Here is a 24,529-nt window from a genome sequence, read left to right as displayed (position 1 = left end):
TGCTTTCGCTGCTTGCTGTACTGCTTATCACCTCACTCCGCTGTGCCTGGGAACACGTTGATGAACGGCAATGGCCACATGCCCGGGATGGCAGATGGCCAGGGCATCGCTGCCGTCTCTGTGCTGCTGTACTGTACAGGCTGTAACTCCAGTGTGAACTCGAGGCAAAGGGACTGTGACCTGTGGACAAGTCCACGCGGGAGCAGAACACCCTGAAACGTCTGTTGTCGTGGATAAGCCCCCACCAGAGCAGGTACATCTTGAAGCATCTGCGGCTGTGGTTATGTCTGTGCTGCAGCAGGTATACCTCTGAAGGGATGGTGGCCCAAGGATAAGTCCACGTGGGAGAAGGTACACCTCGAAGCATGTCATGCTGGAGCACCTCAAAGCGTGTGGCCATGGATAAGCCCACAACAATCTCCCAACCAAAGACATGTGCGGCAGCCTAGAGTAACACTGAGAACATTCTTGTATATCCAGTTAAGTAACCTGGGGGGGAGAGAGGGTGCAAAGGCAGAGAGAAGAGCTACGAACATGCATTTATGGAAGCAGTTACAGAAGTTCTATGTGATAGCAACAAGAAAAATCTCTCACAAAACCAACTTAAAATGACTTTATTTTTTAAGTTTATTAGCACAATATTTACAAAATTATTTAATGTTTCATAAATAAAAACATTTTCTTGGGTAAAGACTATAGATCTATAAATATTTAAAATGTCTATATATTTATATATACACACATACACACACAGATGGAAGCATACAGTTACGAACAACTTTGGTTTTAAATTACTGGTGGGAAAGGGCTGGGTGTATCGATGACTTTTTAAACTCTTGCTTTTAAATTTCTACCCACAAGAAATCCAGAGCAGAGCCCTTAACACCACAACAGGATGGTGGGTTTCTCCCATTTCTGGGGCAATTGATTCTGCAGCCTGCACATGGCCACCGAGCTCCTCATGTTTCAGCGATGCCTAGTAACAGCTCGGCCTCATCCCAAAACAACACAAATGGGTTCTACTACAGTTTGCTTTACAGAAGTTAACATAAAGCTATTATACATAATGGTTTTTATAAGGCAGAATACCTCAACAGAATTCCAGTTGGTTTGGTTTTTATTCCTCAACTGCTCAACTTTCAACTTGCCAGAGGGAATCACTAATAATAAATTGGGAGCTCTGCACAGAATCAGATAAATTCTTACACTGAATTGATAAATGGAGAGTAATCTGCCATCTTTAGGTAGAGATTGCTATGATTATGGAAAAACCTGTATCAAAAGATTCATATATAGGATGTCAAATCTTATATGAATGCTCCCACTGACAAACTTGAAGGTATGAAAGTAAGTGTAAACCATACTTGCTTCTTAAATGTTGTACCACATGAATAAACCTCTTCACTGGGGCCAGTTCCACTGATTTTAGCGAGGGTTGGACCATGGCTTGCTCTAAGCAGTTCAGTCCTGCAGCCCTAGCAAGAGAACTGTTTATGAGAGTAAATATTGTAAAATCAGATACCTCAATTTTATTTTGTCGAATTCTTGATGCAAGGTGTCTGCATCGACACTTGGAGCTCAACATGCAGAGACTTGCATCTCCGCAGCACGCACCCACAACATGGATATGAACCTTAGTTTATAACATCCAACTCTAAGACTTGCCCAATTACTCAGAATCTTTAAAAACACAGATTTTATTCTAATACTGTTTGGCAACAGCTTTCTAAACTAAGTTTTAAATTGTTAGAAGGAGAAAACCATCTGTGCCTTTGAAATATATTACCTTAGTACAAACAGGAGACAGTGTGAAGATTTCTACATAGTATACATAAAGTCCAAGAGAAGTCAACTATATTGGAACAACTCCCAAAAGAGTTGTAAAACGTGGTAAAATCTCATGGAATGTGCAAGTCCTAGAAAATTGATTTTTACCTGTGCCACTTACATATATACAGAAACTGAGCCTCCTCACTTCTTATCATCTCCTCCTACTTATTTTCTATTTTATGTATTTGTGATGTAATGGCAGCATCACAAACTTGGATCAGTAATTAAATTTCCATTCAAGAAAACAGATTTTAGAACTCTGTCAAAAATACATTAGATAGGACAACCCCTATTTTTATGAAGCATCAATGAGTTTTACAAATTCACTGAGTTAAGAAAGCCTGAAATTGCTTTCAGTACCACACACTGCACAACATGAACACAAAACAAGAACCACATTCAGCATGAAAATTACTAGCTGCTGTGTTCCGTAATTCCAGTGCTGAATTAGGCTCCAACAGCTGAGCAGTTTCTCATCAAAAATATACAGAAGAGGCACAGAGAGCTCTCTCACCGGACTAAAGTATCGGCCACCAAAAAATACATGACTCCTGCCCAGGGAGAAGAGTACTACTGTTTCACAGAATTAGGAGAACTCGGATAATAACTTAAGGAGAGCTGGGAGTAAACTTTGTACTTATGCAACTTTATGTATAAACATTTCATTTTTTTTTATAAAAGTTTTGCTGAATGTCAGAAAAGTATTTGTACAATCTCTACTTCCTGCTTGTATCACAGACATATGACCACACCTTGCCCATGCACACAAATAAAGAAAACAATAGTCTAAATGGTATTGCAATCTTTGGGCTGAGCAGGCCCATTATCAAAGCAGTGACTAATGATAGTTTTTGAAAATAATACCACTAAGGATTACTGCAGGGACACCCTGTAGTGGGCAAACAGTGCTTTTTATATTCTCACCCTCAACCATACCATATATACCATAACAAAAGAAAATAAAGATCACATGTGGGCAAGCACACATGTTCCTCGCTACAGCTGCTGTGACTATAAAATTACATCATTTATATCAAAAGCACTTTTCCCACACATGCAAAACAACTAGTTTCCTGAATTTCTTCTCTTTGAGTAGTGCATCTTCAAGGCCACGGTGTATCAGCAATGGTGTACTTTTCACCCATCACATTGCTCTTCAGTTCTGGGGGGAAAAAAAAAAAAGATTGTTTGGGAAGAGCAGCAACACTTTGTGCTGCCTACCCAAGTTACAGCTTGAAAAAATGACTTCTTTTTATTTCCAACTTTGAAAGTTTGACAGCACACTCAGCACTCAAATAATGGAAAAGAGTGGTACTAACAGCAAGTGATGTTTCAGCCTCTCCACCACAGGAAAGTGGACACTGTCTTGGAACTCCAACTCATTAACTGGAATTAGCTGTAGTGGCTCCCAGACTTAGCTGTCTGACCTGTCCTCTCTTTACTCCTAACGCTGGTTTACTTTCACATGCCATTTTGTAAGCTAGTGTGCTTCAGCATCTGACTCATCCTCCCTTCAGTGTGTGTGTCAACTTTCAAGGGAGGTTGAGGTAGAAAGCAGGTAGAGCTCAAAAGGTTCCTGCCTCCAGCTTGTGTGTCAGAGCCCTTGCCTTCTACCTGTAAAACCTTCTGTTATTTTTAGGAGTCATCTTTCAGGGCAGAAGAAGCACACAGACTTCTAACTCTACCCTACAAGTCAAAATGAAATGGATAATTAGCAATTTCCGTGCTTTTGGAAGCTCCACCTCAAGCACTAGAAGAGGAGGCAGGTTATTATAAGCTTAAATGAGACCCAAGAAGAAAGGGTCAGCTTGTTTGAAATTGGATCTCCAAGCAAAACTCTACCTTGTTCTTCAGCAGTATGTGGTTAACTGTATTGATCCCATCCTTATCTCCCTTCTGGTCAGTTTTGAATGCAATAGACTGGCAAATACTTGTTTGCTGATCTCAGACCGCTGCCTTGAAGAACAAGCAATAGCCACTTCTGAAGCAGGACCTACCTTCCAACTCCTCCTACTTCAGATTACACTAACCGGTATACATTTTATCAATGCATTTAGGAGACACCAATACAGTTGTCCTCTGTACTGCAAAAGTGCTTGTATTCCTATTGGTTTAGAAAATAATCCTATGGCATATTTGGATGAATCATGTAGTAGTCATAAGTAACATAAACCTAGCAATACATGGTATTTGAAAGGAAGGCTGGTTTTAAAATCAACTGATAACATCTTTTGCCAATTAGGGCTAACTAGTACCTCATTTATTGTCACGTTGTCAATTTATGCCTTCTAGAAGTGGCATGAAATAAAAATATTTCAAGTAAATTAACAGATTTAGAGTCACCTTATTCTTTATCCTGACTAGCAAAATATTGTAATTTGATGCAGGAGTACTAGGCTAAGGGAAAAGGAAGTACAGCTTCTGTATAGAAAAGGATCAATAAAAAACTGTTTTTATTTTCAAACCTGAGCATCTAATCTAAAATTTAAGCTCTTCAATGAGAGCAATCTGGCCAGGCAAACTCTGTTACTCTTCTGATGGATATGAGATGAAGGAACTAAGAAGCTTCACAAACTTCTCTACCCGCTTTAGGTACCAGTTTGGGAATTTTGGGCCAAGTTAATACAGTCTCTCTCCTTTCATGGCTTATTAGATATTAGGAGAAGTCTATTTACATGTAATCAGTGTTGCAACCGTACAGGCCGTTATAAAATTGGAAAGGACTAATCCTAGCATTGAGGACATTTTAAATCAGAAGAACTCTTGTTAGGCCAGGACACTGCAACATACATCTTTCTTTACAGTATCTGGTAGATCTTTAATCATCAAGCATAACCAACTGGCAGAAACCACAGTGCACCTTTAGATCTCAAAGTTAAAAATGCAGATTTGTCAAAAATAAGTTGAAGTTATTTAAGCAGTTCTTAAATTTGATTAAGATGCGTTTCACTTCTGCTCGTTTTTAAACACTACTATCTGACCCTGAAAAATAATAAAGTGAGTGAAATCTGATTGGCGTGCAAACAATCTAACAAAACCCAGAGAATTTAAATAACATCTAAAGGTGAGGAGTGGGAGAGAAAGTCTACTTTTAAACCACTTTCCTGTGAACTTCCGTGGGAGATCACCAATTAAATAGGTAGAGAAGACTTAGTCATAGTAACAACAACAAAAAAAACCACCTCAAAAAACAAATACAACAACCCACCACAAAGGAAACAGTCCATGCATCTTAAATACTATATAAGCATAAAGGAAGTATACAAACTATTTAACTTTCCACATTTGATCAGAAACATACTATTTAATAGTTCTCTCTGACTCATCCTCTTCACTGTTTAGAAATACACATTCTCCCCCTTATGTATGATACAGAAAATATGTATTCTTTCTTTTCAGTGAAATACAATTTGAATAAGAGCAGCACCTGCACTGAAACCTATCCTCCAAGTTTCACCATATTAGCACTGGGTAACTCTAAACATCAAAATCCCCAAATACATGTTAATTAAAATAAATATCTGGAGATATATTTGAACTTACCATCATTCTAACATCACTCCTTTTGCATCTTTAAAAGCCAAGCAAATGGATTAGTAATGAGCCAAAGAGCAAGAAATGCTTCATAATTAATATTGAGATTAATTCTAAAATTCAAGTTAGAACTTGCTACTAATCGGCATGCCAATTAGTGAATAGAATAGCAAAAAAAAAACCACCACAATTTCATTTCAGAGTCTTCCCTTTCTCACCGTAAATTTCCCCCATCTTAAGCACTATCAGAGTTTCCAAACACCATGGTAGAGTTTCCCCAACCCAAAGGAATATCAAAAGAATAGAGTGACAAAGATAGGTTTTGCTATAATCACAAGTATTCCACCAAGATAAATGCTCATGAAGAACTAACATCAAGTTTCAAGACCTGTCCCTCTTTTCCTCTTCAAAAGTTGGACTTTTTGCAAATTGAAGAGGGTGGATATCATACTCCGAGGTATTAAATTTGTCCTAAAACAGTCAAACAATGCCAGTGGCTAGCAAGCACAGTAGTGGAGAACAAGGGGTCTGGAACTGCAGGCATGATTTCATCAAAAGATCAAACTCTTACTGACTCAGAGCCCCATAAGTTAACATACCGATATGCCATCTCAGTGCTGTTGTACTGAGAACTACAATTATTTTTTGACCTTTTCCATAATTAATCCCTTAATTAGAAGATAAGCCTTGAATATCACCTACCATTTAGTGGTTCTTCTACAGCTTTCTGCAAAACATTTAAAAATATATATATTTTTAAAAAAGCCTTCATGTTTACTTTTGGCTCGCCACAGTTAAATTACTCTAATTGACATATACAGTAAGTAGTGATTCTACAAAAATGAAGAAAGCTGAACGTTAATAAAATTAATTACTAGAGTTCTGAAAAAAATTAAATCAATTAATAACTGCATTCTGCAGCTTATTTTTCCCCACTGTAAATTCTTCCTCAGAAGAAATACCTCTAGGTGGCAGCAAAAGGCATGCAGATACTACTTTTAAGCTCTAAAACCTAACTGATTATTTTTGTGATTTGATCCAATAGTTAGGAATAAAGCAGCATAATTTAAAAAAAAAAAATAGTAGCCAAGCAATCGAGTGTAATCTACTCAAGCAGAAATACTCCACAATTGTGCATTTAGTCTGGTAGACAATCATCAGAAACAACACACACAATCTACAGAAACGTTAGAAAAATCAGTAATTGGTTAAAATGGCAGATTTCAAAATACACACCTTTTCTCCCTCAGGCTCAAGAAAATATCAAGCATTGTTTTGTAAGTGTGCCCCAGTGTCAAAATTAAGCACTTCACCGACATTAAGTTTTCCACAGTCTTTAGATTACACAGAATCAAAGTGTATTTTCAAAATTACATCACACCTATTTATTGCCTCAAAGTACAGCAATATATGCTGAACAGCCCTTGATGGAAACAAGCAACATACTAACACACTTAATTTTCCACTAGGTCTTTCTGCAGCTTCCATAAGTTCACGGGCACAAATTATCGTCACCTGAATTCCTCTGTATCTGACCCTCCACTAACTGCAGCTGCAAAACCCACATTTTTAGTGGCTAAGATTTCCAATGACCTTTAAGTTTTAGAATTTTCTTTTGATTTCATTCCCGTCTCCAATTCAGAGAGTAACATGGTGTTCACTACTACGTAATTATGGCTATTTCTTTATTTGTCAAATCCTTGCTGCAGTGTAAAACCACCTTGTGAAGAGAACAGCTCATAAAGGGAACGGAGTTCCACAAAGGATGTTATTTACCATGCTGATTTCTATTTCAAAGCTTATTTACAACCAAACCTCTTGCCCTGTTTGCTTCCATTCTACAAGTAAACATGAGTATGTTAGATAAAGGCAAGATTGCGTTTTGAAAGGAACGTATCTGTAACACACTTCTCAGATAATTTTTATAATATAATGAACTTTGTGAACCTCCTCTTTTTCTTTTTTTCTTTTTTTAAACTCCATGCATTTACATTCCTTCCATAAGTAAAAGATCAATCCTCTGAAATACTGTTCCTTAAAATGAAAATGGATGAGAAAAACCAAAGGGAAAAAAATAAAAATCTCTGCTGTCCTAACTGCGGTCAGCTCTCCTGCCCCACTGTCAAAAATCATCTTTCTTCAACAGCTGGGTCTCAGGCTGTAGACTGAAGAGACCTGGAAACGTGTCTCAAATTATGACTGCTAGCCAAGAAATGGGATGACTTAGTATTTGCCATGCTCCCCTGCTACAAGGAAATTTTACTGGTGTTTTACAGTTGTGCCTCTTTACTTGCTTCTGCAAAACTCCAGAAATCAGGCAGTTCACATTCATGGATCACTAGAAAGCACTGTATAAGTCTATGAAAATTACTCTTTTAGGAATGATTACTCCAGAACTCAAAAAAAATTACTGGAAAACCTTCTTTAAAAAAAACAGTGCTTGTCCATTTGTTCTGTGTGACCTAAAGACAGACACTCTGCTTTCAGATGGTCTCATCAAATTAAGGGGCATTATAGGAAAATAAGAAAAGAAAAAAAGTTCAAGACTATAGCACCCATGTAGCTGGGAATTCAAGAGAATATTAAAGGGTTCTGGTATAAAAGACCATAGGAAAAAAAAAACCTAAGTCTTTGTTATAAGCCACCTAGATAAAAAAAATTCAACGGTATTCTGCACTCACCTTTATGAAAAGGTATTTTTGTTAAGGTGAGCAAAAGGTCTTTATAAATTCATGTGAAAGAGTGCATTGTAAAAGAACACCAGACTTCCCTTCACATCCACCACCTTTTTGTGACAGCCCTTGAAATTCCATTTGGGCACAACAGTCCGAGTAGCTGTTATGTAAGGGTGGCAATTACAGTACTATAGACACACTCAATAGGGACAATGAAGACCACCAACTCACTCAACATTAGACATCTGTTACACAGCCAGAACTTTTGCTTGCTACCAACCTGGTCTGAATTCGAACTAGTGAAGAAAGGTTCAGTATCTCACTACAATCCCCTGAGCCATCTAGTCACCCCAAATTTATTAATTTTAAGCTTACCCCTGGACGAGGATGATCTTTCATTCTGGAACCTAAAATAATTACAAAAAAGTGACCAGGCAGATGAATAAATGTCATGATCAAGCGAATAAAAATACCTAGTGATAAAACTTGGAACAGAGTAACAACACACAAAATTGAATCTTCCCCTATCCAAAACTACTTAATATGATGATCTGCAAATTCTTAAAGCCTCTAAGCACTCCTCTGTTTAGGAACTGAATAATCTTATCACGTACAGTCTGTGAATTGTCTCACTCATGCGTTGAGCTCTAAAAACGAATTATGCTACACACTGTTCTTTATGCTAGTTTTGGTGTTCTGGAATCTGCCCCAACAGTCACATTTGACTTCATCAGTCAGCATAATCAAACTACAAATGCAATATTTATGCAGACCATTAGCACACAGCATCGAAGTCGTATATACGAGTAGTCCAAAGTCAATAAAAATTATTTTTACTGTTGTTAAAAGGCTTGCTTCCCCTCTGTCATATTTTTGACTCATCTTCATCCATCTCAGATATCAAATATTAGCCATTCTGCCTTAATTTATTCTTTAATGGAAATCCTCCCTGTCTCAGGGTCTATTATTTCTGACCATGCCCACACATGGTGTGCACATACTAAACCTGGAAGACTGCATAGTTCAGTGCCGAGTAGGGACTGCACTGACTGTACACAAATCAGCTTGAATGTGGAAGCAATATATCCTCAATTGCACGGTTCTGTGTCCAAAGTAATAAGCTGTTTGAAGAGCCTTCATGCACAGCTAGAAACAAATACAGTCACTCTGCTCTCAGACCTAAGCTGTAAAGTCCACATAATGTTATGCTGTGGTGTGCCAGCTTAGCTATGTCTGCACCACATTCCAATCTCACAGCACTGCTGTGGGTTTTGCTTATTTAGCACGCCTGACTGTCTTTTATACCTTTAAATTGCTCATCTTTTTGAGATCTGGTGAACAGACCAGAAACAAAAGTATTGCTATTCTTTGCTCCTGGCTTCTAAAATTAAGCATAAGAAAAAACAGGATTCACTAAAATGAAAGGTGTGCATTCAAATCACTTTTATTTTAACCTACCTCTAACCTCTAACTTTAAATTGATATTCTGATAAGCTTTTGTCTGCACCATCCCATAACCCACTCTATAGAATCCTTGAAATCCTTTTGCTCTCTTCATCCTAAGCTTCAGCTAGCCAACTGTGTAAATGCCGAGCTTAAACAGCAACGTCTGTCCTACAGTTGAAACACTCTTACTTAAGAAACCTGACTGTGTTGATCTCAAGACAGTTTATGATAAACTGTAAATTTCTTTACTCAAGATTCCCCACAGTCTCTATGAAACAAAGCCAATACATACAATTTTCCAGTAATTTTTAAAACTATGTAATTGTGAAATCACACCTTATGTTTAAATAAGATATGTCTACCTCTGAAAAGTACAATAGAGAAAATTGCTCTGCTGAATATTTAAGTGGTAAAAAAATAATAATACAGATTATTAGGTGCTACTTACCCATAATAAACACGTAAGCCAGACTAAGCAAATTTGCAATAGCCATAATAGCTAAGCCAGCAATCACAACAGACCCATGTAACGGAGGACAGGCTGTTAAAAACACAATACAAGAAACTGTATCATCTGACACAAGTAAAAGCACAAACTTTTATTTTCGGATCTAACTGACTACTAAAGTAAGTAAGCCTGATAAAAACAGATGTGATTAATTTCTCTTTCAAAGCTACCCCAGAATAACTGCTGCATCTTTCTTTTTTGGTATACATTCTTTAACGATAGAGAGGCATTTACTGATTTATCCTGCTTAGCTGTACTATTCTACTACAGTTTAGCAATTCTGTCATTCACTGCAATTGACAACATTCTTTCATTAATTGTCTTTTAAATTTAAACTCACATCTTGAATTGCAATTGTTTTGAAATATAATTGCATTAGATTACAGAATACAATGCTGTTTCTGATAAAACAGGGTAAAAAAAGGGAAGAAGGGAGCAGAACATGAGGATAGTTCTTAGGCAAATTCACCACAGATACCAGGAATGTTCCATGTTTACAGGGCTATCACAGAGCAGGAACAGGCTATTACATTCTAACCGTAGTTCACACTACAGAAACTCCTTTTTCTCTGATCCTTGTTTCCAGGAACTGGAAGACGTTGCAACTACCTGTGAGCTCAACCTAGAATGAGCTATTTCTACTGACACTTAAGGGTCATTGAGCTAAACTTCCAGAAATACAGATAACATCTACCTTATATAACCTGTGAAAAGGTCACTCTCAAAAACTAGGGAGACTTGCAATTTCAGAGCACAATAAAAATATTCTCCATCTTGTATTACTCTAGAGGATTAATGCGTTACCAGTAATCTCCTATCAGTTTATTTTATTGTTACATTTGACAACACTTAGGTGCCCCTTAAAAATACTTCTGTAAATACTAAACAATAAGCATAAAACTCAAATCACAACTCCACTGAAAGGTCTATCATTTCACCCAAATTAAACAAACCTTTAGAAACCACTTCAAGGAGAATTAGTTTTTCTTAAATCCCCAACCAAGTAAACGATTAAAATGAAGAATGTCTCTACAAAACAATAAATCAGGGGTATAAAGTGCTTCCAATGAACATGAGTATGTATTCTACTACTAAATATACTGCCAAGGATGTCTAGTCCTAAATTCATCCTCTTTTCTGCTGTGGGGTTTTCTGGTGGGCGGAGGGGAAAGCAGACAGGGGACAAAGAGAGGGTTTGAGGCAGGGATAAGGGGTATCACTGTGTGCGCTGTTTAGTTGGTGTTCCTTTACAACAGTGACTGTTTTTCAGTGCTGAAACAGAATGCCAGCCACAACCAGACTTAAAACAGTCCAAGAATGCTTCCAAGTTTACAGTCTCTGCATTTGCCTTCTTAGGCTGTTTCAGTGATATTTGTTTCCCAGCGACTCAGTTATCAGTTGCATACAAGCAGAGGTTAACTAGGAATTTCCGATTTGTTCATTAAACATGAGAAAATTATTATGACTGTAGTTTAGTTTCTAAATACCCTAGGCCTCAGTAAGAGTGATGGTAATAAAGGTCAATGTTGGTTTTGGGTGACTCTTTAGGGCACTACCTGTTGCAAAATTAAAACAATTAACTTTTTTTTTTTTAAAGCAACTGCTCATAGAATGCAATCATGCTGGATGTAGTCATACTAATGAAACCGACATATGTAATACTGCCTTTGGGCTATTCTTCTTTCACCAGATAAACCAGCATTAATGCAATAGTCCTAGAGTACGTTTACAGAAGTTACTTGCTAACACTGAATGTAGTGAAGCCACTTTTACAGCATTTTAGTGTTACAAATAAACAAACATCAGGTATAAACAAAAGTAAAAAGATGCTTTTACAGAAGATAAATTGCTTACCTGAGACACACAGTGCAAAACCAACCACAGCAATTATATAACCAAGGATTTGCAAACCTATCAGAGCAAATGCTGCTTGTGGTAGACTATCAAAAACTGGGAAAGACAGAAAAAGAAACAACATTGTAATTTTTAAAGTTTAACTACAGAGACACAAAAGGTAGATCATTCAAATAAAGCTTAGAAATCAGATTCTCCTAAATTCCAAGCCCAGCCAGCCAGTGTGATAACAAAACTCACAAATCACTGCAAGTCACTCAGGGCTCTTGTATCTACATACACACATTTTAAAAGGTATGTATATATAAATAAAATTATAAATAAACCACAAGTAGAAAAAATAAAACACATAGATTCTGAGAGTTAGTTATTCATCCTAGTCCCAAGACCCAGAAAGGAGAGCAGGAATCACTCAGATGTCCTACCCTAAATCTCATTTTTTAAGCAGGTAACTTATACTTCTTCCCTGAATCAACTTAGCCAAACAAACACAGGTTAAACATTTTGTTTTGAGATACTAAAAAGGTCAGGAACCCAGGACACTATCATAGCACCTATTTATAAAAAAGAAAATATGTAGATTATGCGAGGTGGGGCAGAGAGCTCAGTTCTTCTATCAGTATGTTCTTGAGCTAGTGAATAAATAAATACTCACCAATTCCAAACATAAAGTATTGAAGTGGTACCAAAATCACAGCAGGGACTACAATTAGGCCAAGACCAGCTTGATTCTGTGCAGTATAGCCATCTGCAAACATTTGTATAGAAATCAGTAAAACAGAAATCCTTGATTGGAATAAAGCAGGACAGAAAGTAGAAATAAATTTGGAGTCTGTATCTCCCTATGATCATCTGAGGGCCTGACAACCACAATGGTGTTTCTGTTGTATTCTGTAACTTTTTTTTTCATTTTGAAATTAGTAGATGGCAATTAATAGGTGGTACTAACTTCCATACTACTGCATGGAAGAGATTCATTTGTGCTCTTATTCCCTTAAACTAGGAAGGCAATTTTAATACACTTACCTTGGAGAAAAAGAACAGTGCCTACAACAGCAGCAACTGCGAAGATGATACCTGCTACAATAATGCCCGTTTTCTTCTGAGGTTCAATTTCATATTTTAATGCTTAAAAGACAAAACAAAGAGAGACAGAGAGGAAAACAATCAGACATACAGATTCTCTCACTGAAATACACAGATTTTATGATTAGGACTGTTGTCCTAAACAAAGAAACAAACTCCTACAAAATTGTAACTATATATATTACCAAGATTTCATTTGTTTTCATTGTTTGATATGGTTAATATGGCTTACTCAGATAAATGAAACCTGGCATTGGTGTTCTAATCAAATTCTTAATTCCACCTTCTATACAATCCAGGTGGTATGTTATCAAAATAACTTTGGGACATGGTACAGGCTAATTCAAGTAGATGCACTACTGACATTTAAATAATGTTACAATGAATTCGTTACTCAGGTGAGCATCAGACAGGGGTTTAGGTTTAATTCTCTTCCCCGTTACACTGTGTGAGCTCAGACATATCACCTCCGTGCCCTAGGGAACAGGGTGATGTTCCCGTCTCACCAGAACGCTTTGAGAATGAGTAGATATGGGATGACCTGCATGTTCAGATGCCACAGACAAGACTAATTTTCAGTAAAAGCGCACTGCTAAATAGCTGCCTCCTCAGAAATGGTTGATTCCAGTGAAGGGTTTCAAAGCAGCAGCACTTCAGTAGCATTTGGAAAAGAAGAAATAGTACAAATACAACATCGTAATAAGCCATGTTTGTTTCTGCCTTATACACTGCTAAAATTAAGACACAAAAAAGGCAGCTTTTGCTCCAAGCTTGAAAATCAATATACCAACAATCCTGGTATATGTTGATCACAAACAGAACAAACAAATATTGTAAGTAACTTCAAAAAGAAAAACAAGGAGCACGTACAGAATTAACGTCCCACTTACATGCACTGCATTAGCACCAAAAAAAAAAAAAAAATTTCACAAGGATACAGTACTGTCCACCCTCCCCACCCCCCGCCCAAAACACAAAACCAAGAAAACATGTATTCCCAAGTGTCACACAGAAAAATCAAGCCCAGTTTAACAAACTATTTAAAGGTATACTGTAGCATTGCTGGATTCACAAGTTAACTAAAACAGTGCAAAGAAAAGGAAAAAACAAAACAAAACAACAACAAAAAAAAGAGTAAGTACACCCATATTTATTAAGTTAGAGGTAGCACAATTACTTTTCCCTCCAGAGGTCACAGACCTCAAAATAAAGTGTGGAGATGCAAAAAAAATCCAAGCAGGCTCAACTTATTCCTGTAAAATTACAGTGCTTTTCCAAGGATGTATCCATGCTTATTTCAGGACAATTATTACTTTCCTATCAAAATGCTGAAAATGTTAAAGGTTTGGTACAAATGCAATGCAATGACAATTCCTGAATATACCAGAGACTCCTAAACCATTATAAACAATAATGAAAATCAGGAATCTAACACTACAGAAATAAAGTAATTTTTGAAATATATATTAGTTTTCAACCTCTGGCCATGGATGGACCTTTGAAGAGTCACATACCACTTTCAGAGGTTCATGTAAATAAAGGAAATTATATATAGATGGCTGAATACATATGTCATTACTATGAACTACTCTGAGTGTGATTTCTTTCCGTTTCTTATGGACTCGGCTCTAAGCAGAATTTTACTTTTTTACTTTTTAGAAGTCTACAAATTGAAAGAGGCTGAAAAAACCCCAAAGACTGATGTAACAAACTGCACCACAGGGAACCATCTGAAAGACTAGGACATAAAGCATGTCTAAGGATGTCTGACACTGGTGAATGTATTGCCTCTAAAAACATGCAACAAAATCATTGGTGTTAAATTATAATTCAGCCAGTGCTAAAAAACTAATGAACAATTTTACATTAAGAAGAGACCACCATCCTTCTATATTGATTTTATGACTATAAAATGAAACATGTTTCTGTTTCTAATGATTCAATAATGTCACAGTGAACCAACAGTGAAAAGCTTCCTTGTTCTAACCTATGACAGTAGACATTATCAATTATACCCCACAAAAATTACACACACGCAAAAAAGCTCATCATTTGCAACAGTTCTGGCAGCAGAAACATCACCCCATGGCAGACTAGCTCTAAACACAGACCCTTTAGGCTGCACGTCATACCTTTGTCTACAAAGACATACAGCTGCTAAAAATCTTAACCCCAGGAAGCAACCCCTGGCCTCCAAGCAAACTGAGCAGACCGGCCCAGATCCCACTGCTTAGGACCAGACCCCCTTCAACACAGTGCCTGCGTCCACGCTGCACAACTGGGGCACCATGTAGCATGCTGAAGCCCCAAAACACACATCTATTTGATGAGCCCATTTTTTTTTTTTCGGTTCAAAGGTCCCAAACTCCGCAAATGCTATGTCAGGCTAGTGTTTTCATGGCTTGATGCCAAAAACGTATGTTACATGTCCTGAAAGAGTGCAAGGTTCACTGAAAAGGAAATGGAAGACTATGCAGCACAAAAGAGTGTAGCTTGGCGTGCTCTTATTGACCAAGCCTGTAAGTAACAGTGCTTATTAGGAACTATCTTGAGAACTGTATAAGAGTGAACTCTCTTGTAGTGTTAGTCGATTCATGCCAAAAGAAAGCCCAGAAATGAACATAAGTAACACAGTGTGGATGATCAGGAGAGTATTCCAGAGCAAACCAAACACCAAGTTATGTAACAAAGAAGACGTACCACCCCTCTGTGTATTACCTGGACCAATTCTATCAGACATCTTTTACATGTAAGCACCATCTTTCATCTTACACAGATACCTTTTTGCAAGCAAGTGATTTTAGGACAAATCAATAATTGCAAAGAATTAAAGAGTCAATACTTACCAATAACGCTTAACTGAGCCAAACACAAAATAACAACTAAGAACAGCAACGCTATGATGATAGCCCTTTCCACTAGGAGAAACCATGATCCTAGAGAATAAACAAAGAAAAATGGTAGGAAGAAAACAAAAACTGAGGTTATTAGCTTTACATTTATCGCTCCTTTTAGGCTATGCTCTAGATTCCTCAATACTGTATGTAATAGTTAGCATTAAGAGTTATAACAGGCTAAGAAAGCTATGACTTCTACCTATGTATTTTTCACTTTGATCTTGTGTGTGACAACCTATTTTTTCAGTAATTCTAGTTATCCTAACATTTTCCAAACTGGAGGTCCTAACCTCCACTGCAGCAGAGGATATGTTTATGCAGTACAAGCTAGTTAGCTTGTGGAACTACAAGCAGCACAGTAGATCAGAAAAATGGTGTATTTAGGCTAAGCAGGGAAGCTGGGCAAGAGATGAAAAGTCCAGTTTGATGCTTCCCCAGCTATTCTATTCTACCTCCAACTACTGGAATTCCTGAAGAAATCCAGAAGTGTGATAAGGAATACAGGAGCTAACCCATGTGAGACGGAAACACTGCTTTGTTAATTTTAGAAATCAAATTTTCCTTTAGGTCTTCCCACCATCATACATTTAGCTTTTTTTCCCCTGCATCTTGGATGCCTTAGGCTATTCAGTCACTCGTGCTGCGAGACCATGTAAGTCACCTTCCAACATAAAATTCTGAAAATATCTCCACTGAACTAGAAAATGCAGTTGATTCTTGCATCTCTGCTCATAACTTCATTTAGACTCACTCAGTGGAATCCAAAGTCTCCATTTCTTACATTATACTTGCCACCATTCCTCTGCCTGCACAGTTGCTTCCAAAGACATTTCTAATCTTCATCTAGATGCATACTCCTTGCGCTTACTTACTCTCCATATTAAAAAGCTGTATCTGCAGCTCCAGAAACATGGAATTAAGTAGCAATACCTCACAACTTTCAATGCCAAGTAAATACCTTGAGAACAGTTTTAAATTCACAAATTCCCCTCTTCCCCCTCCCCTCCTCCTGCAAGGGGTTACAGAAAATACTGTGGTTACAACATAAATACAAGGCAATCACAAAATATACTAAAAGCAGAGAAATGGAGGAGTATCTGCCAACTTCCTTATCGCCAAAAGAAGTCTAATTTAATTAATTTTTAAAAGAAGGCTTTTTGCTTCATTTGCATTTTCAAGAAAGCAACTAATATTGGACAGTAACTTCAATCCACAGTTGCCATTTTCTAGATAAGCAAAATCCTACAGGCAAATCCCAGCAGTGCTGTTCGATGTAACTGAGAATTATTAATGAATTGAAAGTATCTGCAAGCCGAGACTGTAAAAGTAGCTTCACTTCCGCTGTAGCGTTTCCAGATGATGCTACCAGGTACTACAAATAGAAAAAAAGCAGCCATGAAGCCTGGTATCTGCTAGGACTTCAGCATGCAACATGGAACCACATATGGTCCAGCCTCAGAGTCTAAAAGCATTTACTGTATGGAAATGCTTGCAATACTGCTGGTACATGCAACATGCAAGTAAGAGAAACAGCTGAACACATTTTCCTCGTAATACATTTCCCTTACTCTGGTGCTTCATAGCAATAAAGGTATTATTTTGAGAGCCAATATAAGGAAGTCAGTTCCAAACTAACAAGAGAGACTTCCAAATGTGGGGCGGGGCAGGGGTGGGGGAGAAGAGAGAAGAGGGAAAAGGGAAAGGAAATGGGAGGAAGAGAGGGGAGAAAAGAGGAAAAGAGAAAAAGGAGGAAGAAAAGAGGAAGAGAGGAAAAGAAAAGAAAAAGCGGAAACTTTACAGTTGCTCTCCTGTGAAGGTAATTGATCAGGAAAGAATGTGCCCAAAGACAAGGGCACTAACGTAAAAGTCTTGCTCACTCTGCTACCCACTTCCTATGTGAATCCAGGAATTCTGTAAAGTGAGATGAAGAATAGTTGGCTCTTGTAAGACTGTCTTTGTAAAAACATTAATTGGAACGTATTAGTAGTGACAGCATGAATTAATTGCTCAGAAATGACAGTGAAGACTGGTACAGGATTTCCATTATTCACTAACCCTTTTCAAAACTCACTTGCTACACTTTCTTCTATTAGCTTATTATCTCAAGAGTCTCTCTAGAACACTGATGAACAAACAATAAAAAATTATGCAGAAGAATTTAAGAGAGAACAAGCAAGTGTTTTACCTTCGGCTAAACCCTCAAACATAAGACTAAGTTTTATATTTTCTAGCATATACTGTCAAACCTAATGTGACCTCACAACTATGAATTCTTCACCAACCACATTTTTCCTTTGATGTTGGGGTATTTTCCTCGCCGCAACTGACAACTAGAAAATGAAATTAGAAAAATTACATCAGTTTGCTGCTTTGTAGACTTCATATCGCTTTCAAAATTCTAAACACAGAGAAAGTAAAAGTAAAACAATAAAACTTGCAAATGGGATTTGATTCTACTACATCCTCAAGCCTTGTTTCCTCTTCTACAGCTTAACACTGAATGGCAAAAACGGTCCAAAAAGGTTGACTGAGGAAGAAGTTATAAGAGAAGGAAGGAAACTGCCTATACCTCTTCCACTGTTTTTGCAATGCTCTAAGAACTGAATGATTTTGTAGTGTCCTCACTCTTTCAGTGGCTGTGCCCCTCTCAATCCATTTCAGGATCACATTTGTTTTGCAGTGTATATGGTTAACTCAGTAACTAGACCCAACTGTGAATTACACAGATGTCTGCAGCAGGACACAAGTAACATCTGTTTGAGCTTCATAAATATTTCAATGACAAATGCAAAAACTAATAGCAAAAGCGTCCTAGGACAATTCTACAGTGCACGGGTAAGACTCCACGTGCTACGCATATGTAACATATTTAGTGTTTCTGAGAAGCCTTCCAGAAGCAAGAAGCAAGACTCCTGTGCAGAACAAAAAAACAATACACACGTATGTTCAGTGAAACTGTCACTTCTGCAGAATACTGGACAGACTGCACATGTACAGCAGATCCCATTATTCAGTAGCTGAGGCACTAGAGCACACATGCTGCGTCTGACAAGGTAAGGTAAAACGGCTCACTAAATGAGAAATTCACCACGTAGTCACCATTATTTTAGTTTAACATCATCTTTTGAAGATGACATTTAATGCTAGACAACCGTAACAAGTCACCATCTCGTAGTAGCATTTTTAACCTCACTGGAAGACTGCATACCTTCAGACCAAGTTTTAGAGCTCTTATACAGAATTTCTATTAGTTCTATCTGTAATTTTTCCAGCATAGCTAAAGATTGCAAGATGCAATTCTTCAAAAAAAAGATCTCTGCAGCCATTGTGATGGATGTACATCTCAGTATTACAAAGATATTAGGAATATGTTTCGGTATGTAATGCAATAATATCAGCGTGCTGAAAATATCACCAACTATATAATCTAAAAGATGTGGGAAAGCATAGATTTTACTATACTAGACAAACGATCTTCAGACATTATTACAGAATGAAAAAATGTGTTCAGATCTTTCCCACAGAAGGACTCCCCTATAACTTAAACCAAAATAACTCATATTAGCATTCAAGTTAGAAGGCCTATGTGCTACAGCTTTTGTATTTTCAATTTAAAGTAATACATGCTCATAGTCATTATTTTTCTCTTTCCTGTAAGATTTTGCTTGTTTTCTCTCCCAACAGGTTCTAAAACAATGGCAGGCAACTCACCTGAGTGGTTTCTAAGTTCAACTCTTGTTTCTCCTTCTCTGTTTGATTCTGTTACTTCACAACTGTAATTTCCAACATCTGCTTCAGCACTGTTAAGCTTTAGAGAGGCAATACCCTTAGGTAAATCCGCCTGAGATACTAAGCCAGCTGACAGAAACATTGGATCATTGAAAAACTCCTCTTTTGCTCCATCAAAAGAAAAAATTATTTTTCCTTGTTTCTTCCATGTAACAAACATGACATTTGCATTGTTCTCCTTTAGATTAGTCACATAGCAAGGTAAAATGACAGTTTTATTACAGTCACTTCTTTCAACAACATCTGTTGCACTAAATATCAACTGGGCAGAACCTATAAAGAAAAATGAAAATTGACACAATCAGAATTGTTTCTTAATACACTAAAGAAGAAAGAAAAACTAATTACAACACATGACTTGGAAAAACAAAACAAACTCTGCTGCAAAACCACAAAAAGAGAACCATGCTTTAAGGGAGTAACAAAAGAAGGAAAAAAGGCATTATTATAATTCTCCCACAGCCCCTCTACACAGACTTAGCCATTCTCACAACCCTTTAATGTACAGATACCATAACCTATCATAAATTTTAAAAAAAGTAATAAAACTTTGGGCTGCACACTTCCCCTAAAATGCCATACGCAGAAATACTGCGTGAAGGCCTGGTTTCTGCAAAGCACATGCATAACATTAACGACAGGTTGTCCCATTGATGTTCAAATTTTTGCTGCTGATCACACAGGTATCTAAAAATGGAGGTCCAGGCATCAGCTCCACAGAAGCGAGGACACAGGGAAAAAATTCTACTGTTACACTTCAGAGAGAAGGCAGGCAGGGCAGCTTAGTCAAAGGTTTGTCATTTGTTCCTTCTTATCTCTGAAGGTGGAGCCAAATGCTCACAGGTTTAGATCGTTTCTTGCCATTTCTCTCTCTTTTCCTTTCCAACAGAGGAGGTGCACACATACTAACCATATATTTAATAAGATTATTACTTACTTAATATTGGAGTGTATACACAATAGAATTGAAAATAGAGAATTTGTAACAATAAAAGACCTCTATTAGCACTAATCATTGTGAATAATGCTACTAACAATAGCATTCAATGCAGGTAATGAAAAATCACCACCACACAGGATTATGGCATCACTGCTGGTTTTTACTGTTTCTCTCTCACAGTTGCAAAACAGTAGTACTGACTGAACACTGTTTCAAGAAAGACCTAAATCCTACGTTGAGATTTTATCTGAAATGAAGACCCATTCATCAGTTCTTGAGAATACCGAAAATTATAACATCAGCATTTAAATTACACCAGGAACCAGAAGAAAGATGTTAATTGAACTAACTTGACTGCAAAATATGAAGGCTTTGAATCCTGTATTTTCTATATTTTTCCTCGTTTCTGTGAAATTGTAACTTAGTTTAATAGCTGTCCTAATAGTCATTGCTCTCCAAAGTCCCAGTGGCATTAATGATTCAAAATGCTTGACTATATCCACCTGATAAAACCAAATATGGGAAAAGATACGTACTGTAAAACAAGACCACAACCCATAATACTGTAACCATACAGACTTACAAACTGGAGTAGCTCCAGTGACTTCAGAGGTACTACTGGTATTCACATGTCTAAGATTCACATGCTCAGAACTGTGATATGTATTTGATGACTAAATTCAATTAGGGGAAAGGGAGGAGGAAAAAAAAAAGTGAAAAAAATCAATAAAAGTTGTGTCACTATTTGCAGTAGCTCAATTTTTTCAAAGCAACAGTCTCAGATCAAATTTAAAACGCACTGATCCTTGAAACACTGATTTAATATTCTCACACAAGTCACTGGATTACTACTGAATATCAAAAGCTTATAATAAGCTGACTAAATATGCATTACAGATGACAGCACTTAACAATGAAGAAAGAATTATTCTCTAGTTTACTCATGTTGCATTTTTTTAAACTGTACCTCAAAAAATAAAAGTAACAAAAGCAGAACAAAAGAAAACCATACCTAATCCCCAAACTACGTACTAATGAAAAATAAATGCACACAATTAAAAGCTGTAGTGCTTCAGTGGTTCTTCCCGAAATAAATTTCACATCTGTTTTATTATAACACTACCTCATGATAAAAGGTTTCTGACTGTGGGGTTGTTAGGTTTTAGTTTTCTTTTTTTTTTTCCCTCCCCTTTAGAGCTAGCACATTTATACTTTGTAGGAAGAATTTATTCTCCGCTGGCTCCATCACTCAGAAAGGTTATTTTCAACTAAAGGAAGCAACTATACTCCCAAATATTTACCAAAGCAAATAAAAAACAACCATTTTGAAGGAATTAAAACAAATTGATCACGATTTTCTCACTAGTATTAGCACCAAATGTCAGGAAGCTGTAAATTACCGATTCCACCGGTTTGCTGTCGTATAGTCTATGAGAGCTGGCATATTTTGCCTGAAGCCAATTAAGAAGTACTCGTGTGAACTGCTCCACCAGGAGAGTGCTGGGGAAATAAGGACCAGGCTGCAGACAGGCACCAACAGAAGCAACAGACAAATATTTGTGGGTTTTGTCCTCTGCAAATCTTGACTGCTTTAGTAAAGAGGTTGCGTGGCTGCCACCTCGCTGAAGGGAACCTGACTACTTACTACAGATGGTATTTCCACTATCAATTTCTGACGTTCTTCTTGCGGCATGAGGAAGTCATCAGAACCCTTCGGCAATAGTTCCCAAATCCTGTAGGCAGTGGACTACTAGGTGGGCTCCTAGCCTCAAACTTTCTCATGGATTATCAGCTTAGAGGCGTCACATAAAAGCGACAATTTTAGAGCCTTGTTTGTACTAAGCGGCTCGGGGCGGCTGCTTCTGAAGAATATGCAGTTGTGAAGCTGCCACAGAAAGGTTGTTTCAAATGATATATGCAGAGCAAATTCGGGAATACTGCACATAATGTCAAAATGGGCTAAACTTGGTAGCTGCACCTGATGGACACCTGCATTTCCCACTGACTGCAAAACGTGCTGGGGCATTCGGTATTTAAGGCAGTCACCTGCTAACTCAGGAACCCAGACACGAATTTAGATACTAGCTTTAAACATGCAGGTTTAGATACGGTGCTTACTGACAGAAGAACAATCTAGCAGTTGCACCTCAGTGAAAGTGCTGTAATTTTTTTAACTCTCCCTCCCCCCCACCGCGTTTCTTCTTGAGGCACAGAAAAATATGAAGTTCGATCGCGAGATGTCATTTACACATCAACGTCACCCAAACTTTTTTTAAGACCAAGAAATGCCGTCAACCCTAGAAACCGTACAGCAGACGACCAGTTTGATCACGGTTTTTTCTTCAAGAAAGCACATTAAGCTAAGCTGCCCTCATGCTACCAGGCACCAGAAGACGAGGAGCTTCGCGCTGGTCGCGGCGTCCCTCCTCTCCCCCGCAACTTCTGCGAGGCGAAGCCCACCGCCAAAGGCGGGGAGGACGAGGGAAGCTGGAGGAACCCCCCCACAGCGGCTGGCGAGCTACAGCGAAGCAGACCGCAGTCCCGCACACGCCTGCTGTCACCGTCGCTGCCCGGTGGTCACCAGCGACAGACGGGAGCTCCGGGCAGGGGCGATGCGAGCCTCCACGCCGAGCGGAGGGAGCTGCACCCGCGGCGGCAGGGCGGGCCGGTGCCGCGCCGCTGGCCCCGCCGGACCGGCCGCCTCACGTCCCGTCCCGTCCCGTCCCGTCCCCCCCCACGCCGCCAGGGCGACACCCACCCCTCCCTTTCCCGCGTGCCCAACGGCTGCGCGGCCCAGGGGAGGCGACCCTGCCCTCACAGCCCCGGCCCCGGCCCCCGGGGCCTCGCCGGGGCCACTTCCGGGGCTGGCGGGGCGCCTGCACCAGCACCCGTTGGAGACGGGGGTGGACGGAAGGTGTCTGGGGGCCCGCTGCCGCGGCCCCAGCCGCAGGGGTCGGGACGACAAGGGGGAGAGAAAGAGGGCGGCGAGAACTCACCGGCGCCCACGGCGCTGAGCAGCACCCAAGCGGCCAGCAGCCACATGGCGGAGCGGCGGCGGGCAGCGCGGCCAGGCAGCCTGGCGGCCTCCGGAGCTGGTCGCCGCAGCGGGCGGGCGGGTCCGCCAGGGGGCGGGGCGCGGCGCGGCGGGGAGCCCGGGGGAGGAGGGGGCGTCCTCCCGCCGCTGATTGGCTGCGGCAGCCAGGCAGCACCCCAGCTCCCCGCCCCCGCCGGGCGGTGGCGGAGGAAGCCGCCTACCGGCGGCCGTCGGGCCGCGCGCGCCCCGCCCTCTCGCCGGTCGGTTCCCGGCAGCGCGGGGCGTCGCGGGGGGCGGGGGCGGAGGGGGCAGGCTCGGCGCCCCGGGCGGGGAGCTGGCCCCGCTTCCTTCCCCCTCCCGGGGAGAGCCGCGGGAATAGCTTCACCAAAGCTCCGGTTTTGCTTTCTCAGTACCGATCGGGGCGTATTTTCCCTGACCGCCTGAGCTGTGGGGTCGTGACGTTTTGCTTTCCCCGCGTGCGCAGAGGCGAGGGCCGTGTCGTGAGCAGGGGCTGAATAAAATGGCTGACTGAGGCGGCCGGGGCTGCGAGGGGGAAGGTGCCGGCTGCAATAAAAGGGGAAGCGTTGGCAGGGCGGCTCCCGCTTCCCTTCCCGAAGCGACTCCCCGATCGCTTTATTGACCTTGAACCTCAAACCGCCGCCCGGGGGTGGGGTTCCCCTCCCGCCAGCAACGCCTAAACCACCCCCTTCGCCCTCTTATCTGCGGCGGCCGCCCGAAAGGGGGGCGGGGGGGCCGCGGCCCCGCGGCGGGAGGAGGGGACGGCGGGCGCTTTCGCTTTCCGTCTCCCTCTCCCGTTAATCGCCTGACATTGCGCTTGTCAATAATCCGGGGGAGGAGGACCGAGGGGTCTCTCCCTGTCGTTAAAAGCCCTGTGGAAAACCTGTCCCTGCCCGCGGCACGTTTGCCTCTGGCAGA

At 39.9% G+C, this 24,529-nt stretch overlaps 1 protein-coding gene across 4 annotated transcripts; it reads right to left on the bottom strand.

Annotated features, from left to right (window-relative positions):
* Positions 1-608: 608 nt before the first annotated feature.
* Positions 609-23,615, bottom strand: CD47 (CD47 molecule). 4 transcript variants are annotated; one of them, XM_059818909.1, is made up of 12 exons: positions 23,556-23,615; positions 19,542-19,892; positions 18,113-18,160; positions 15,780-15,869; positions 12,874-12,975; positions 12,503-12,595; positions 11,848-11,943; positions 9,934-10,026; positions 8,415-8,446; positions 6,067-6,091; positions 5,374-5,401; positions 2,983-2,992 (listed from the first exon to the last, which is right to left on the bottom strand). In XM_059818909.1, exons 1-11 carry the CDS (start codon positions 23,599-23,601, stop codon positions 5,376-5,378), a joined length of 1,002 nt encoding a protein of 333 aa, XP_059674892.1. In that variant the 5' UTR covers positions 23,602-23,615; the 3' UTR covers positions 2,983-2,992; positions 5,374-5,375. The 4 variants fall into 4 exon arrangements, with proteins under 4 accessions (XP_059674883.1, XP_059674900.1, XP_059674908.1 ...); XM_059818900.1 differs by lacking the exon at positions 5,374-5,401 and having other exon boundaries at positions 609-2,992; XM_059818917.1 differs by lacking the exons at positions 5,374-5,401; positions 18,113-18,160 and having other exon boundaries at positions 609-2,992.
* Positions 23,616-24,529: the final 914 nt, after the last annotated feature.

The sequence above is a fragment of the Gavia stellata genome, chromosome 1 (genome assembly GCF_030936135.1).
Source record: "Gavia stellata isolate bGavSte3 chromosome 1, bGavSte3.hap2, whole genome shotgun sequence".
Taxonomy (NCBI): domain Eukaryota; kingdom Metazoa; phylum Chordata; class Aves; order Gaviiformes; family Gaviidae; genus Gavia; species Gavia stellata.
This window is presented reverse-complemented; position numbering and strand designations above follow the sequence as displayed.

Coding starts and splice junctions, on each gene's coding strand:
- CD47 (XM_059818900.1), bottom strand. CDS start 23,601: ATGTGGCTGCTGGCCGCTTGGGTGCTGCTCAGCGCCGTGGGCGCCG. Junction 12,976..15,779: donor GGCTCAGTTAAGCGTTATTG/GTAAGTATTGAC, acceptor TTGTCTTTTAAG/CATTAAAATATGAAATTGAA. Junction 8,447..9,933: donor GGCTTACGTGTTTATTATGG/GTAAGTAGCACC, acceptor TAATTATTTTAG/GTTCCAGAATGAAAGATCAT.